At 36.1% G+C, this 14,555-nt stretch overlaps 1 protein-coding gene across 1 annotated transcript; it reads right to left on the bottom strand.

The window, feature by feature from the left end:
* Nucleotides 1-2,803: 2,803 nt before the first annotated feature.
* LOC110739783 (4-coumarate--CoA ligase-like 9) lies at nucleotides 2,804-12,033 on the bottom strand. The gene is made up of 6 exons (XM_021920254.1): nucleotides 10,851-12,033; nucleotides 7,517-7,706; nucleotides 4,772-4,917; nucleotides 4,612-4,679; nucleotides 4,096-4,198; nucleotides 2,804-3,239 (listed from the first exon to the last, which is right to left on the bottom strand). The coding sequence occupies exons 1-6, from the start codon at nucleotides 11,877-11,879 to the stop codon at nucleotides 3,117-3,119; spliced, it is 1,659 nt and encodes a 552-aa protein (XP_021775946.1). The 5' UTR covers nucleotides 11,880-12,033; the 3' UTR covers nucleotides 2,804-3,116.
* Between the last annotated feature and the right edge of the window lie 2,522 nt (nucleotides 12,034-14,555).

Here is a 14,555-nt window from a genome sequence, read left to right as displayed (position 1 = left end):
TGTTTTATACAATAATGTGATGTTACTATATTAGTCATGTTACTCATGTTAGTTGTGAACTGACTGGGATTACTTTGAGTTATCAACTACTCCTACCGTCCTACGTAGTTCTAGTAGTATTTAGTATGAATTATGCAAATATTGTTACTACTTTCGTTAAATATTAGTTACAACTTTGAAGTATTATTTGTGAAATATTCAAGTTGCAACTAATATTTAACGAAGGTAATATATACTTCCTCAGTTTTATACTTCCCTCATCCTTTTATTTTTGCTCCACTATTATTTTTTGGGTCAAATTTTAAAAACTTTAACCTTAAAGTACCGTTAATTTATATAAGATAATATCAGTCATGTGAGATTTTGTTAGATTCGTCTCGTGGTATACTTTATGAAATCACGTTTTTATAATTTTCATGTGTATGAAAATGAAAATATATACGTTTTAAAACGCGTCTCAAAGACCGTAAAAAGTCAAATTGAGCAAAAAAAAAATAGAAACATAAGGAGTAATAATTGACATTTTTCCCCCATCTTTTACAATCAAATCTTTAATTATGTATTACTATTTACTAAAAATAATAAAAAGTCGATATCTCAATAATATACATTAGGAAATTTTGTGAAAAAAACCACTCCCAAATATACCATTGATCTAAAAAACCACCCTTTTTTTTAGAAAATTAAAAAAACTGCCTAAATAAACCCAAAACCAGTAGGAATCACCACCCCCTCCCTTATTCCGGACTGTTTTTCGGCTAAAAGTTCCACTTATCACTACCTTATTGGACAAAATTAACAAAATTAAAAAAAAAAGGGGGTTTGTTAAACCACGCCCTTATTTTACTAGGTAACGCCCGCATTTGAACATAAGTGGACAAATATACGCTCAGGTGTACTCCATATTTTTCTTCCCTGGCCTCTAACTCAATCGTCTCTCCTCCCAACAAACCACCACCAGTCGAGGGCAAGGTCATCGGATACATCGCCGGAATTAAACTCGTTTTTTTTTTTTTTTTTTTTGTGGAGGCCAAATGCCTAAATTTTTCAAAACTCTAGGGAAGAAACGCCTAGAATTTTCAAAAGTCCCTAGGAGATTTGAAAATCCTAGGCGTTTCCACCCGTAGAATTTTTCAGTTTTTTTTGCGTTTTTGGTTTTTATCATAACTTTTGATCCATAACTCGAATTAAGGCAAATAATATATCGTTGGAAAGCTCTAGAGGTCTATTTTCTAACACAATTAGAATCATATCAATATCATTCTTAGATCTTAAGATATGGCTACAATACTAAGTTTGGTCCAAAACCAACACCCTTGCACTATTTTGATCATATCGTAAGATCTAGAAATGATATTAACTTGATTCGAATTGGGCTGAAAAGTAGACTTATAGAGCTTTCCAAAGATATATTATTTGTCTTAATCCGAGTTTTGGAGCAAAAGTTATGATAAAATCAAAAAACGAAAAAAAACTGGAAAATTTTATGGAATAAAACGCCTAGAATTTTCGAATCTCTTAGGGACTTTTAAAAATTCTAGGCATTTGTCTCCTAGAGTTTTGAAAAAATTAGGCGTTTGGCCTTCACAAAAAAAACGACTTTAATTCCGGTGATGTGTCCAATGACCTTGCCCTCGGTTGGTAGTGGTTTGTTGGGAGAAGAGAATGTTAGATTGAGTTAGAACATAGAATACAGGCGAGGGTATGTTGTCCATTCATATTTAAATGTGGGCGTTATCTGGTAAAATAAGGGCGTTTAACTTGTCACAAAAAGAACCCAACCAGCCCATGGCAGCCACCCCCTTCCCCTTCTTCTTTAATCCCGCTGTCACCACCGCCTAGGCACCTCCACACCTTCCCGGCCCCTCCGACCCAGCCACCTCCAGCCAATACCTTTGCCGGTGAACCCACCAAGCCCCTCACAAGTATATACCTTCTTTTTCTTCTTCTTCCCTTTTTCACTCTAAAAAAAATGTCAACAATTTGGTTTTCTGGGTTTTTCTGAGATATTGATTTTCTTTTCCAATTTGTTTGGAAGCAACTCTAAGATTTAGTTTGCTACCATTTGTAATTGATTTTCTCTTTCTTGAAAATTCTCCCCCAAGTTGTTTGATGAAATGCAGATTTGAGCCTCCTCCATTGAAGCGCACTCTGAGTTCTCCATTAAAACGGCTTCTGAGCTAGCTTTCTCTCGCTCCATTGAAACAGTTTATGAGGTGGGATGAGTCGCCGGCGATGGTTAGTTCCGGCTGGTGTTGCGAAGTAGGACACCCAAAAATCTAGGGTTTTGAGGGGAGAGAAAGGGGAAAACATCGGGGACGAAATTGGAGGGGGCTTGGTGGCCGGGCGAGCAGGGGTGGGGCTTGGTGGGGTTCGCCGGCAGAAGTAGAGGTTGGAGGTGGTTGGTCAGGGTGGGGGGTTGTCCGGGAGGTGGCTGCCGGGACTGGGGTTAGGGGGATTTTTCTTTTTTTAAAAATAAATAAATTTGATTTGATTTTATTTTTTATTTTTAATTTGTTAATCTAGGCCAATACGATGATGACACGTGGATTCTTTAGTCGAAAAACGAGCCAGAATAGAAGAATGGTGGTGATATCTACTGGATTTGGGTTTTGCAGGTGGTTTTTTTTAATTTCGTAAAAAATGGGTGGATTTTTAGAAAAATAGTATATTTTGGGGAGGTTTTTTACAAAATTTCTTATACATTAAGATAAATCCAACAACTTATTACTATATTGTTTTATTTTTTGACTTTGTAAGAAAAGATGGTCAATGTTATGGAAAAAGTCAAATGTATCAATTATACCAACAAATACGCAGCTTTAACTTATATTTACAATATCACTCTCACAATTAAATTTGTACATTTGTAAACAATAAAATTCATATACACATTTGAACCACCACTAACAATGTATTTGAGTTTCAACGCATAACTTAATTAGAGGGTTTAAATTACAGAAACTCATGTTCAAAAAATGTTCACAAGGAATATCACCCCTGCACAAAAGAGTTGCACTCATGCTCTGCTACAACTCGAATATTAATAAATGAGCAACATTAAGCAGCCCAAAACTACAACTGATACAGGTAGGTTGCAGGAAACTATTGCTTAATCATAGCTTAGATGGACTAGCTGTAGCTTGATTGACGAGCTCTCTCCTAAGGATCTTCCCTGATGGATTCTTCGGAATAGCACTGACAAAAGCAACACGGCGTATCCTCTTATATGGACTAACCTGCACAGATGTGAGAGCACAACTATAAGGTTTCAAACGAACCTACTTTTGGGTTTAAAAAGAATAATCAATCAAAAGTTAAAAGACACATCTATGACTAACAATTTCACAATTTCAACAATGGTTAGCGCTCCATTATGCTATGCATGTGAATAACTGTATGGCCAACAACCTCACTCTTATAAGGAAACATTAAAACACCAACAGTATGGAATAAAACTACCCCAATGTGGTGATGCCACAACAAGGCTCAATGGGGTAGTAGGAGTGTCATGTATGCAGCCTACAGATGCAAAGATGTGTTTGCCGTTACTTTCAAACCATAAGTTGTCCTACTCAAAGTAATCCTCAAAAGGAATGGTAGTGTTTCAAATCAATCAGCAATAACATGGGCGTCAATTTATCACAGATGCACTATTATGACACAACTTCACACCACCATATTACCCTGCCAAAGGAAGGGCCTCCTATAGTCAGCTAAACAGAAAACAGGTTTTTGACTTTAAATCTATAATATGATACTATGATTGCAACAGAATTCAAGATCTACCGAAGTAATTTTATAGGATGGCTACTGGCTAGTATAGAATTGTAAGATTAGATCCTCAGCTTGATAAATGATCACTATGAGTCAGACTCAATTAAATTTGATCAATCCTTTTTCTGTCGTCAAAGTGGAGAACTGAACCAAGAATTCTCTCTCATCATCATCAATCGAATCACTGCTTGCGACCCAGGATTCTATTTCATCATCAATCCAATCACCGTCCACCCTTTTTCTTTGACCTTTGCATAAAGTTTTGACCATTTATATATAAATAATACCAAGTTTTTTATCAGTTTAGAAAGAACATGCCTCTTTTGCAACATAATCCATCACTTGAGACGCAGTAATGCTGCTTTCAGGTTTACAGACTACGAATGCCATGGGTATTTCTCCAGCTTCTTCGTCAGGATAACTGCAGTCAACAAACAAGGTTTATCATAACTTTTTTTATATTGCAAGTTTGTAACAACTAACATGATTTATTCCACATAAGGTTGGTAATTGAGGCTGGTTCAAAAAAAGGGATCCAACTAAAAAGTTAACTTCAGGTGAATATATAAGACATTTGGAGCCTGATATCAAATTAATTACCTGTGGTATAAACTTATGAAAGATTTTCCAAATACACAATCACCACCACCACCACCCCCCCCCCCCAAAAAAAAAAAAAAAAAAAAAGAGAAAAGAGAGAGAGAGAGAGAGGAAAAAACTAACACAATTTACATTCATGCTGTCCGTGAGGAAATCTATAAAACAATGCAGGGAGTGAAATGATGCAATCTACTATAGGATCATGTGTGCAGGATAGGAAGATGACCAACTTACGCAATGACAGCAGCATCAGCAATTTCTGGGTGTGATAATAGCAAACGTTCCAACTCAGCTGGAGCAACCTGGCAATTGAAAAAGGATATGATCCAGTCAATATAGAACAGTTTTAAAGTTGAAAATGATTGTCCTTGTCATCAAATGGCTATCTTTTAACCTGATATGCCTTGTACTTGATCAATTCCTTTAACCGGTCAACAATGTAAAGATATCCATCGTTATCAAAATAGCAAAGATCGCCAGTTTTCAACCACCCATCTGGGTGGAAGGTAGCAGCAGTTGCCTCTTTATCCCCAACATAACCTACAGTTGTTACAATTGCTATTAGACAAACATCAGAGTCAAATTGATCATTTTTAAAATAAAATGATACGAAGTATAACACAAGACAAATCTTTCCTTTCAATTGTATAAAATATTAACAGATAAAGCTGATAATATCAAAATAGGACAAAAAATAGCCATCAATCTTGGCCAATTGAAATATAGGAAGAGCTGAAATGATGATGTCTGCTAACATTGACAGATGACAACAATATTTGCTAAACCAGTCCATAGAGCTTCCATGAGATAGAAAATGAAAAGGATGCCTTAAGGAGTATCCAAGGCTTTCCGGAAACTACATGAGTGATGTAATTAGATGCACAATAATGATCAGAAAATTAATATGGCTTCTTTTAATAAACTAACAAGGAAAAAAGAATCAATTGACAAAAAGAAAAACAAATTTATTACATAGAAATGGTCGTTTTAAAGCAACCAAGAAATTTTAGCATCCAGAGCATCTTCTATATGCAAAACAGCAAAAGTCTACAATTTACTTGAAATGAAATGAAATGTAAGACGAGACCAAATAGTAGAAGTAAATTGATTCCAACTTCAAATGAAACCCCTATCAAAATTATTCATTTAACCTCATGATGACCAAATGAAATTGTGAGAAAGATATGATTTAATGTCTATATTTCTCATTCAACATCCCGTGGTGTTTGTTTATTGTGGTGAGCCATTTTGATGGAACTGAGGCCCCTATCTAAGTATCCAGACAAGCTTAGAGACTAATCCTTTCGTAACATTGAAGATGTATCTTGCAAAGTGGCCGCTTCACATTCAATTACCCTTCCTCAATTGTTAACATTCAAATATACTTCCATGAAATCAAAAATAGCTCATAAGGTGTATCTTGCACAGTATCAATCAAGTCGTCTATCTTGTTATAATCTTTTTCTATAAGTTCCATTCCACAACAGAAAATGAAACAGGGAAGACAGACCAGAAGTCCACCAAAAACTAGGGGATAAGGACCCCTAGGAATGAGATGAACAATTTCAAATGATACAGAAGTTGATAATTTTCCAGGAAACTGTAATTACGAGCCTTTTGCTAAGCAGCATGTTACAAAAGTAATATGGGGGTGGTTAGTCATGACTCACACACTCAGATGCCCTTTTACTTTTCACTGAAAAGTAGAGATATGGGAAGTGTCAAACTTTCTAAGCTTGCAACTAAGTCACACTTCATATTAAAGCAATGTCCATTAATAAAGGTATTTAAAAGAGAGCCACTACTGATTTGTAAACTCTAAACCTTGACTACCAAGAACAATGCGCCTTTACTTATCAAACTTTATATCCTAGTCATATACTCATGGACATGTATTGGCCAGGCCACACAACTATATTGAATTGATTGTTGATAGGTCTAGTAACTGTAATAGACTAACCTTAGGAAGGGCAATTTGGGAAGTCTAGTACTTAGGTTAGTAGTCTTTGGCCTTAGTATAAATAGGGGATAGGATATGCAATAGGACATTATGTGAAGTGTGAGGAAAAATGTTGAGAGTAGTAACCTTAAGTTACTAGGAGTGATAACCTAAAGTTACAAGAGAGTAGTAGCCTAAAGCTATTAACCTATCACTTTGTATCCAAATTCTGCCATTATCAATCAAAGACTCAAGCTTTAAGCTTTATTTATTAGCCTAGTTAAATCAGAAACACAAGTCAGATTTAGTAGTCTATTACAATAACTAGGATGAAGATTGGATAGCAGTCTACAATGTTAAAGATCTTCAAAGATATGTTTTTAGGTTAGGAACCTGGCAGGATTAATATCTCAGAAGAACCTTCTCCTCTTACGAAGGATCTCCAATTTGGTTAATGAGGTAATAGCCTGGGTGTCATTATACTTAGGTGTCGTTTGGTTGACAAATAAAAACATGGGAAGTCGAATTTCTAGGAATTGAAATTTTTTGGAGTTTTTTGGTTGACAAATTCATGGGATGAATTTCCACTTCCCACAAAATGAAGGTATTTAATTACCTAGGTAAGTGGAACTTCCCATGAGAATTTCCATTTCCCATGGTTAACCAAACACAATTTAGCATTTCCTAGGAATTCCAATTACATGGGAATATAAATTTCCAAGGCATTTGCATTTCCCATATTCAACCAAATGAGGCTTTATTATCATTACAGCCGTAGATATTAGTGGGTTATCCCTTATGAGATCCAATATATGACCAATAATATTCTTATAGACTTGAGCCAACTCAATGATGTCAATTTTAAGAATCTTAAACCATTGCTTTCAAGAACACAAATTGCTAACTTCAAAGCTAATGTTGAACATAAATGCACCATCCTTCTAGCTAGTTTGATTGTATTGACCATCACCTTGCTTGCTATCACCCTACAATAAATAAAGTTGGCCCTTTACAAGAGGCTTGATTTTCTTCCTTGATCATATAAAAATAATATATACTACGTATAATATAAAACATATCAATTAGCCTTGTTAGAATTTCCCTTCATTGATATGACATTTTGTTCCCAACTTTTAAAAACAAGTACAATATATTTTATGTGTCGGTGAGGAGACGCATAGAACTTCAGGGTAAATTTACCTTTCATGATGGTTGGAGCACGCAGCCATAGTTCCCCTTCTTTACCAGGAGGCAAGGCTTCTCCTGTCGATGGATCAACAATCTTTGCTTGCGAGTGCTCTTGTAGGCGGCCAACAGAACCATATCGTTCACACTCTTCAGGTCCAACTGTCGACGCTGCCCCACCCCCTGTCTCAGTCATTCCATATCCCTACAAAAGAGGACAGAGCAAATATGACAAAAAGAAAACAAATATTGAAGTTGCAGAACCTCCCATGAAATTAGTTCCGTATACTTGCGGAATCTGTATCAGTAAGCAGCAAGTTAAAACTCTTAAAAGTATTTCTTTTCAGGGAAGTGATACAAGAGCTTAGCTTAACAGCAAGGAAGCTTGCTGCTCAGAAATGGCTACTGAAGTTTAACTAGCTTCTTAAGAAAAGAAAGAGGGATGGAGGGAAGGGAAGGGATAGAACTAGAGATATTTCTTGAATGACCATTACAACTAAGATACAAAATCTTTCCTTGGCAATTAGCTCTGAACAAGATTGATCCGTTTTCCACAATTTGGTTTTACACATATCACACAGGTCTTACACATATCAATATGGTTCCAAACTATCACTTACATATCACACAGGTGCCGCCAATTCTACAATTTGCCTCACTATTGATCTGTTTTCTCGCGAAACATAAGATATATGGTAATATGTACTACTATACTAGAGCCTAGCCTCAAAATCCATCTCCAATGCCACATCAATACAACAATTGAGGAAAGTGTGCTGCCCATATGCATTAGCTTCATCATAACGCTTTGTTATGTAATTTATTTCCATTCAATCATCAATATCTACCTTATCAATCTCCTTATAAACCTCTAGATGATAACTCAAAAATGATGTTAACCAACAAACTAGAACTGCATCTACAAGGTTAGTCTTATACCCAAAAAAGTTAAAAAATCTGTACAGTCATATTAGTAGAAATCATGAAGGTGTCTTTTTTTATGCAAATTAAGGTGTGTTAATATTGTCATATTCTTCCGAAATTTACAGTAAATTTAATTTTTATACAGTATATATTTATGCACAGAGAATTGACAAATGCAGACAATATTTACAAATGTTGAATTGTTGACCCACAAAGAAGACAAATATCCCAACTTGAAAATTACCTCCCATTTGCTTCTCTTCCTTCTCTAATTAACCCCAGAAGATCATATCTTTTCAAAAACAACTTAGATTAAACATTGGAAACAAAAACTTGAAAGTCGAAACCCATAGCAAATCATTTTGAAGAATTTCAAAACCATGTAACTCCTAGTACTGTTTTAAGTTCATTAAAGTAGTTTCCAAGGCCACACATAGCTTACTTCACCTTACTCAGAGGAGGGAATGCTGTGATGGAAGATTGGCTACTCATCCGTGTGGATGAGGAAAAGGGTTTTATATGAAACAGATGGGAATATAAACTTCAGAATACCATGATAACTCTGAGCACCCAAGGTCACAGTGGAGAAGATAGATACAAAACAATCAGTTTAAAAATGGTTGCAGAAAACAACCAATTGATTATATTCTGGTACTGCATCTAAAGAAAAGATCTTGGGTTTTTATCTTTTAAATTTGTTCAGTTCTTTTATTAATTTGGAGTTTAGAACAGTTAGAAACTATACTATGGATTGTTTTCAAATTTTCTAGATAAGTTCCTTTGTTAATTTGAATTTTAGAATTTTAATTGAAATGTTTCTTTGCATTTAGCAAATATTTTAAGCTAAGTCTATGTAGATTCCAAAAAGAAAAAATTAAACCCACTTAATGGTGTGCTTGTTTCGTATTAGAAACTCGAATATAGTCAAATTTCAGAAACAAAAAGTATATATAAATCTAATCAGTCAAATATACTGAAATAAACTATTTCCAAGTTAGTTTAATGCTGTTAGGAATGGCCCTTGTTAACTTGATTAGCCAATTCGATTTCTTATTAGGAGGTTTAATATTACCTAATCTTCAATATAGAACATAAGCTGGTCAGACACTTTCCCTGCTTGCGCATCAGGACAAAGAACCATTCCTCTTACTACTCCCTCCGTCCTTTTATTATATGCCTGTATTCCTTTTTTGGGTCATCAAAATTAAGTGTCTATTTCTATTTATAGATTGTACTTTATTCTCTTTTTGATGATTTGTCATCTTTTTTTTTTTTTTTCTTTTTTGTACTTTGACATCAATTTCCAATACTTTCTCTCTCTTAATTCTCAACCACTTTTTTCTCTCTCTATTTCTCTCTAACCCCACATGCATACTTAACTCCCAATTATTAATTATAAGAAATCTTTAACTTTCTTAATTCCCGTGCAAAATGGGAAATAGGCATATAATAAAAGGACGGAGGGAGTAGTAGTTTTCACTCATTATCAATTAATCGTCAACTATATATAATCCAATCAAAATGGTATCTATACTCAATAATTTAACCTTAAAAAGATAAAAGCTATCAATCATTGTAGCAAGATTAACTTAGAACTCAAAAGTCAAGAATGCCTGCTTAAGGCCTCCTCTTAATATTAATTTCACAGTTAATGCATTTCCCTTGTCCATTTGTGGTGGAGCCGTGACTAATTCATACTATTCAATAAAATCCTTGCCTTCAACACCATTCTAGAATTGACATACTACCAAATCATACAACTTCGTTCTTTCGATGCTTCTCCACAACACCATTCTTCCTCATTCTATAGCTTTAATTTTCAAAACTTGACAATTTCATTTATCATATATCTCGTTCAATTAGTTAGATTTCTCTCAGTTGTTCCCATTATCCTACTTAACATGTCAACGCAAATGCAGTGTAACATTATCATGCAATACTTCTTTTGATAATCAAACTCCATTACTAGTCTAGTACGATAATCACATTAACAACAATGATACTTACTTATATAATAACAGTATTTGTAAAGACATTCAGCATAAATATAGATTTAAAAAACCAGTACTTTACAATTACTAGCTTTATTTAGTCACATAACAGGGCCCCAAAGAAAAAGGCAGCAATTAACTAAATCAAGTACAGCAATAATCCCAAAAGTACAGAAAACTCAACAGAACATTTCGTCATGTCTTTCCAGAACGGCCACATTTTAGATCATTTAAAAGGGATCAAATCTCGTCCACATCATTTACATCTACGCCAAAACAGCCTTAACTTGATATAATATGATTAAAAAGTATCTCTAAATCACTTCAAGAGCAGGATAACTAAACTTGATACTACTATATCAAGTATATAGTACAGCATATAAAATTAAAAATTGTTTTTAAGAGAAAACATCAAATTAAATACGAAAAATTACCTGTCCAATTTCCACATGAGGAAAACGTGCTTTAAACCTCAGAGCAACCTCCTTGCCAAGCGGCGCACCTCCACACCCTAAAAACTCGAGCGAGTTAAGATCATAATTCTTTGTCAATTCCGATTTTTCAAACGCCACCATTAACGGTGGCGAAACCGGCATATAAGTAACCCTATACCTCTCCACCGTCTCCAACATCTTCTCGAAATCGAACCTCGCCATTAAAACCAACGTTTCCGCCATTGCTACCGCTCTAAGCAGCATAAAGAATCCAAACACATGAAACAAAGGCAGAAAGAATAGAGAGATTGCCCGAGTTTTGTTCCCTTCTTCCTCCTCAATCGCCTTCATTCTCCTATGGTGCAATCCAGCGAGCAACGCGATGAAATTCCGGTGAGTCAATTCAACTCCCTTGACTCGTCCCGTAGTCCCAGACGAGTATAAAATCACCGCGGAATTCGACTGTGGGATCGTAACTCGAGGGCGGGTGACTCGGTAAGTCAGCATTGATTCAAACTCAGGCGAGTCGAGGAGGATAACGGGGACATCAGAGGAACACGAATTAACCTTTGAGGATATAGAAGAGACGGCGAATATGACAGATGGTTTAGCGAGTTGGAGTAAGTGAGTCAACTCGGATTGGGTCGACAGGGGGTTAGCAGGGGAGACGATGACGCCGATGGAGAGGAGAGAGAAGTAGAGGACCGGGATGTGGAACGAGGGAGGAGAGAGAATGAAGGCGACACCACCACAAGAGAGCGGAGAGTTGCGGAGGTTGGACAGAGAATGAGAAAGGGAGTCGACTCGGTTGAGGAAGTCGGAGTAGGAGAGAGAGTGGTGGGTGGCGGAGTCGATGAGGACAGGGGAGGAAGGAGAAAAATCGGGGTTGGAATGGAGGAGAGAGAAGACGTAGTCGGTGATGGAGAGAGGGGTGATTTCAGGTGGAAGAGGGGGGTTTTCGCGGAGGGTGTGGAAGGTTTTTGTGGCTGAGCAGTAGCCGTTTCTGGGATCAATTGACGAGTGTGCCATTTTTCCCGACGATGGAGGAGTTTTTGTTTTGGGAGAGAATGAAAAAGGAGTGAAATTTGTAGGCAGAGAAATAGGAAGAAGTGATGAAGGGGGTTGGTGTACTGTTTGGGGGAGTACTATTGGTTATGGTAAATTGGTGCAATAAGTGGTCACAAAAAACTAGACATATCTAGACTTAGATATTTGAATGTCCCGCCGTAACTACTCAAACCTTAATGTAAGGCCTGATTTACACGTGACAATTAGAGTATAAATAGCGTTAAATTAGAGCCGCATACAAAACATTGTCTTCTTCGAAATATTCTCTTAAATTCTCTGCAAAACATCGATGGATTCCCTAATTCATAAATTATTACAGTCTCAAAAATAAATTCAAGCTCCAATTTCAAACGATCTACAAGTTTCAGAAGAAATTGAAGTTGATTCTGCAATTGATGTTGATTTAAACAACGATTCTATGCAACAAATCCTAAGTTGCAGGCAATGTGGCAAAAATATTCACATAAACTGCAAAATCTATGACAATGCAATGCATCAAAACCTCAATTCAGGTACGTAATTTTGTTTTTAATTTGTACAAAATTACCAAAAATAGGTAAATTGGTGATTGAATAAATTACGATCAATGCAAATTCATATGAGAGTAAAGTTCATCTCGATGAAGAACAAATCTCAGTTGATGAAGTGCAAATCTCGGCGGATGAAGAACAAATCTCAACGGATGAAGATTCAACTTCTGAAGGTAACATTAAGCTTTTGACCAGTTGCAGAATTGTTTAAATTGAAGTTTCTGTTTAATATTGAAAAGTACAAGTAAAATTGAAATTGCATACTTGTTTAATTTATAGTGTAACTTTAAGAAATAGAAGTGTAACGTTAAGAAACATAAGTGTAATTTTAAGAAATATAAGTGTTGTTTTGTTTATGGCTTAAAAGTTATAGTTATTATTGTTAAAGTTACATAATATGGCTTAGAAGTTATATTATATAATTTAATAAACTAGTGAAGTTAGTGATAACACTGTCAAAGTTACTTGATATGGCTTAAAAGTTACTGTATTACTGAAATATAGTTACACTTTTTTCATAAAACTTAAATCTACTATACTGTTTAAATTGCAGTCGTTGAAACTAATATTGATGTTGGGAGAACACTATTAGGCATCAAAACAAAAACCTTAGAAGAAATGCATGAGATTTACAAAAAACATGCATCAATTGTAGGATTTTCAGTTAGGAAACATACAGGTAGAACTAGGGATAAAACTGGAAAAGTTATTGTGGAGAAATACTATGTTTGTCCTACACAAGGTAAAAAAACACTGGGGGAAGAAAAAAGAAAAAAAAAGAAGCAATTGTGGAGAATGCGAAAAACAAAAAGAAAAGAAAATAGAAGCAAGTCCTATCACAAGAACAGATTGTAGAGCTTGTTAAGAGTCAAGATGAATGAGGATGGATTGTTTGAAGTAGTACAACATGTTATGATACATAATCATGAACTCACAAGAAAACAATGGCACTATCTTCATCGATCTGAAAGAGAGATGACAGAAGAAAAGGGACAAGTAATAGAAAACTTGCAAAGTCAAGACTTTCAGCTATGGACTCATATCGAGCTATGTGCAATGAAGCTCGAGGTGAAGAAAACTTGGGACACACAAAGAAAGACCATCTGAATTATTGGACAAGGTTGAAAATGAAAAATATTGAAGGTGGTGATGCACAACCAGTCTCTGAAATAATGTACCAGGAAATTGCTAATGATCCTGAATTTTTCTTTAGATTTAGATTGAATAAAGAAGGCAAGTTAAGAGCACTATTTTGGAGAGACTCGATGATGAGAGAAGATTATAGTGTTTATGAAGATGTTGTAGTGTTTGACACTACATATAGGACAAATAGATACAATTTGATATGTGCTCCTATTGTTGGAATTAATAACTGATTAGGGAATTTTCTCCCGCCACGTGGACCAATGGAACTCTGCCACATGTCATCCGCGTGGACCAATCAGAGCCCGTCACGTGTCACCTCGTGATAGGTCAAAGGTGGACCAATCTGGCCACGACACGTGGCAGGAAGATAGCCTAATAGGAAACTGGCCTCAAACGGCCCAAATTCCTAGGCAAAGCCCATTCAGTCCTAGGTTTACTGAAACCTAGTACTAGGCACGTTTTCCAACACCCTATAAAAGGGAGATACTCCCCCTTGGAAACACAATGAATACACATTAACTCACAATCAGAGAAAGTCAGACATTTTACACCTCGAACTGAGCAATTACACATTGCAGATACTCTCTTGGAATCCAAGAGAGACTTTTTAGTTTCCGCACTTTACTCCTCAAACACGTTCTAACTTAATCGTCCGAGGCGGAACTCCACCCAACCGAAGTCTCCGTTGTTTTGCAGATACAGGCGTCCAGAAACCAGTCCCGGAATTGTAACTCTCCCGCAGGACATCAAAAAAACCCCGAAACATTTGGCGCCATCTATGGGGAGAGTACTTTTGAGATGGCTTCACAACCTGTACCACCTCCAAATGAGAAACGGCCTATGGCCGACGTCCAAGTCTAATCGGACAGGACGCTGATGACAACTACGAAGTTGACACTCGTACGACCCCTAATGGGTCCCTTAAAACACGACGCATCCGTCCCACCGAAAGGAGGGAACG

The sequence above is a fragment of the Chenopodium quinoa genome, unplaced genomic scaffold (assembly GCF_001683475.1).
Source record: "Chenopodium quinoa cultivar QQ74 unplaced genomic scaffold, ASM168347v1, whole genome shotgun sequence".
In the NCBI taxonomy this organism is placed as follows: Eukaryota; Viridiplantae; Streptophyta; class Magnoliopsida; order Caryophyllales; family Amaranthaceae; genus Chenopodium; species Chenopodium quinoa.
Note: the sequence above shows the minus strand (reverse complement) of the source record. Positions and strands in the feature narration are given on the sequence as shown.

Bases quoted from the DNA above. Each gene is read 5' to 3' on its own strand.
- LOC110739783 (XM_021920254.1), bottom strand. From the start codon at position 11,879: ATGGCACACTCGTCAATTGATCCCAGAAACGGCTACTGCTCAGCCACA. The intron at 7,707-10,850 runs GTAATTTTTCGT...CCTCTTTTGTAG, and splicing joins CTCATGTGGAAATTGGACAG to GGATATGGAATGACTGAGAC. The intron at 4,918-7,516 runs GTAAATTTACCC...TAACAACTGTAG, and splicing joins TGCTCCAACCATCATGAAAG to GTTATGTTGGGGATAAAGAG.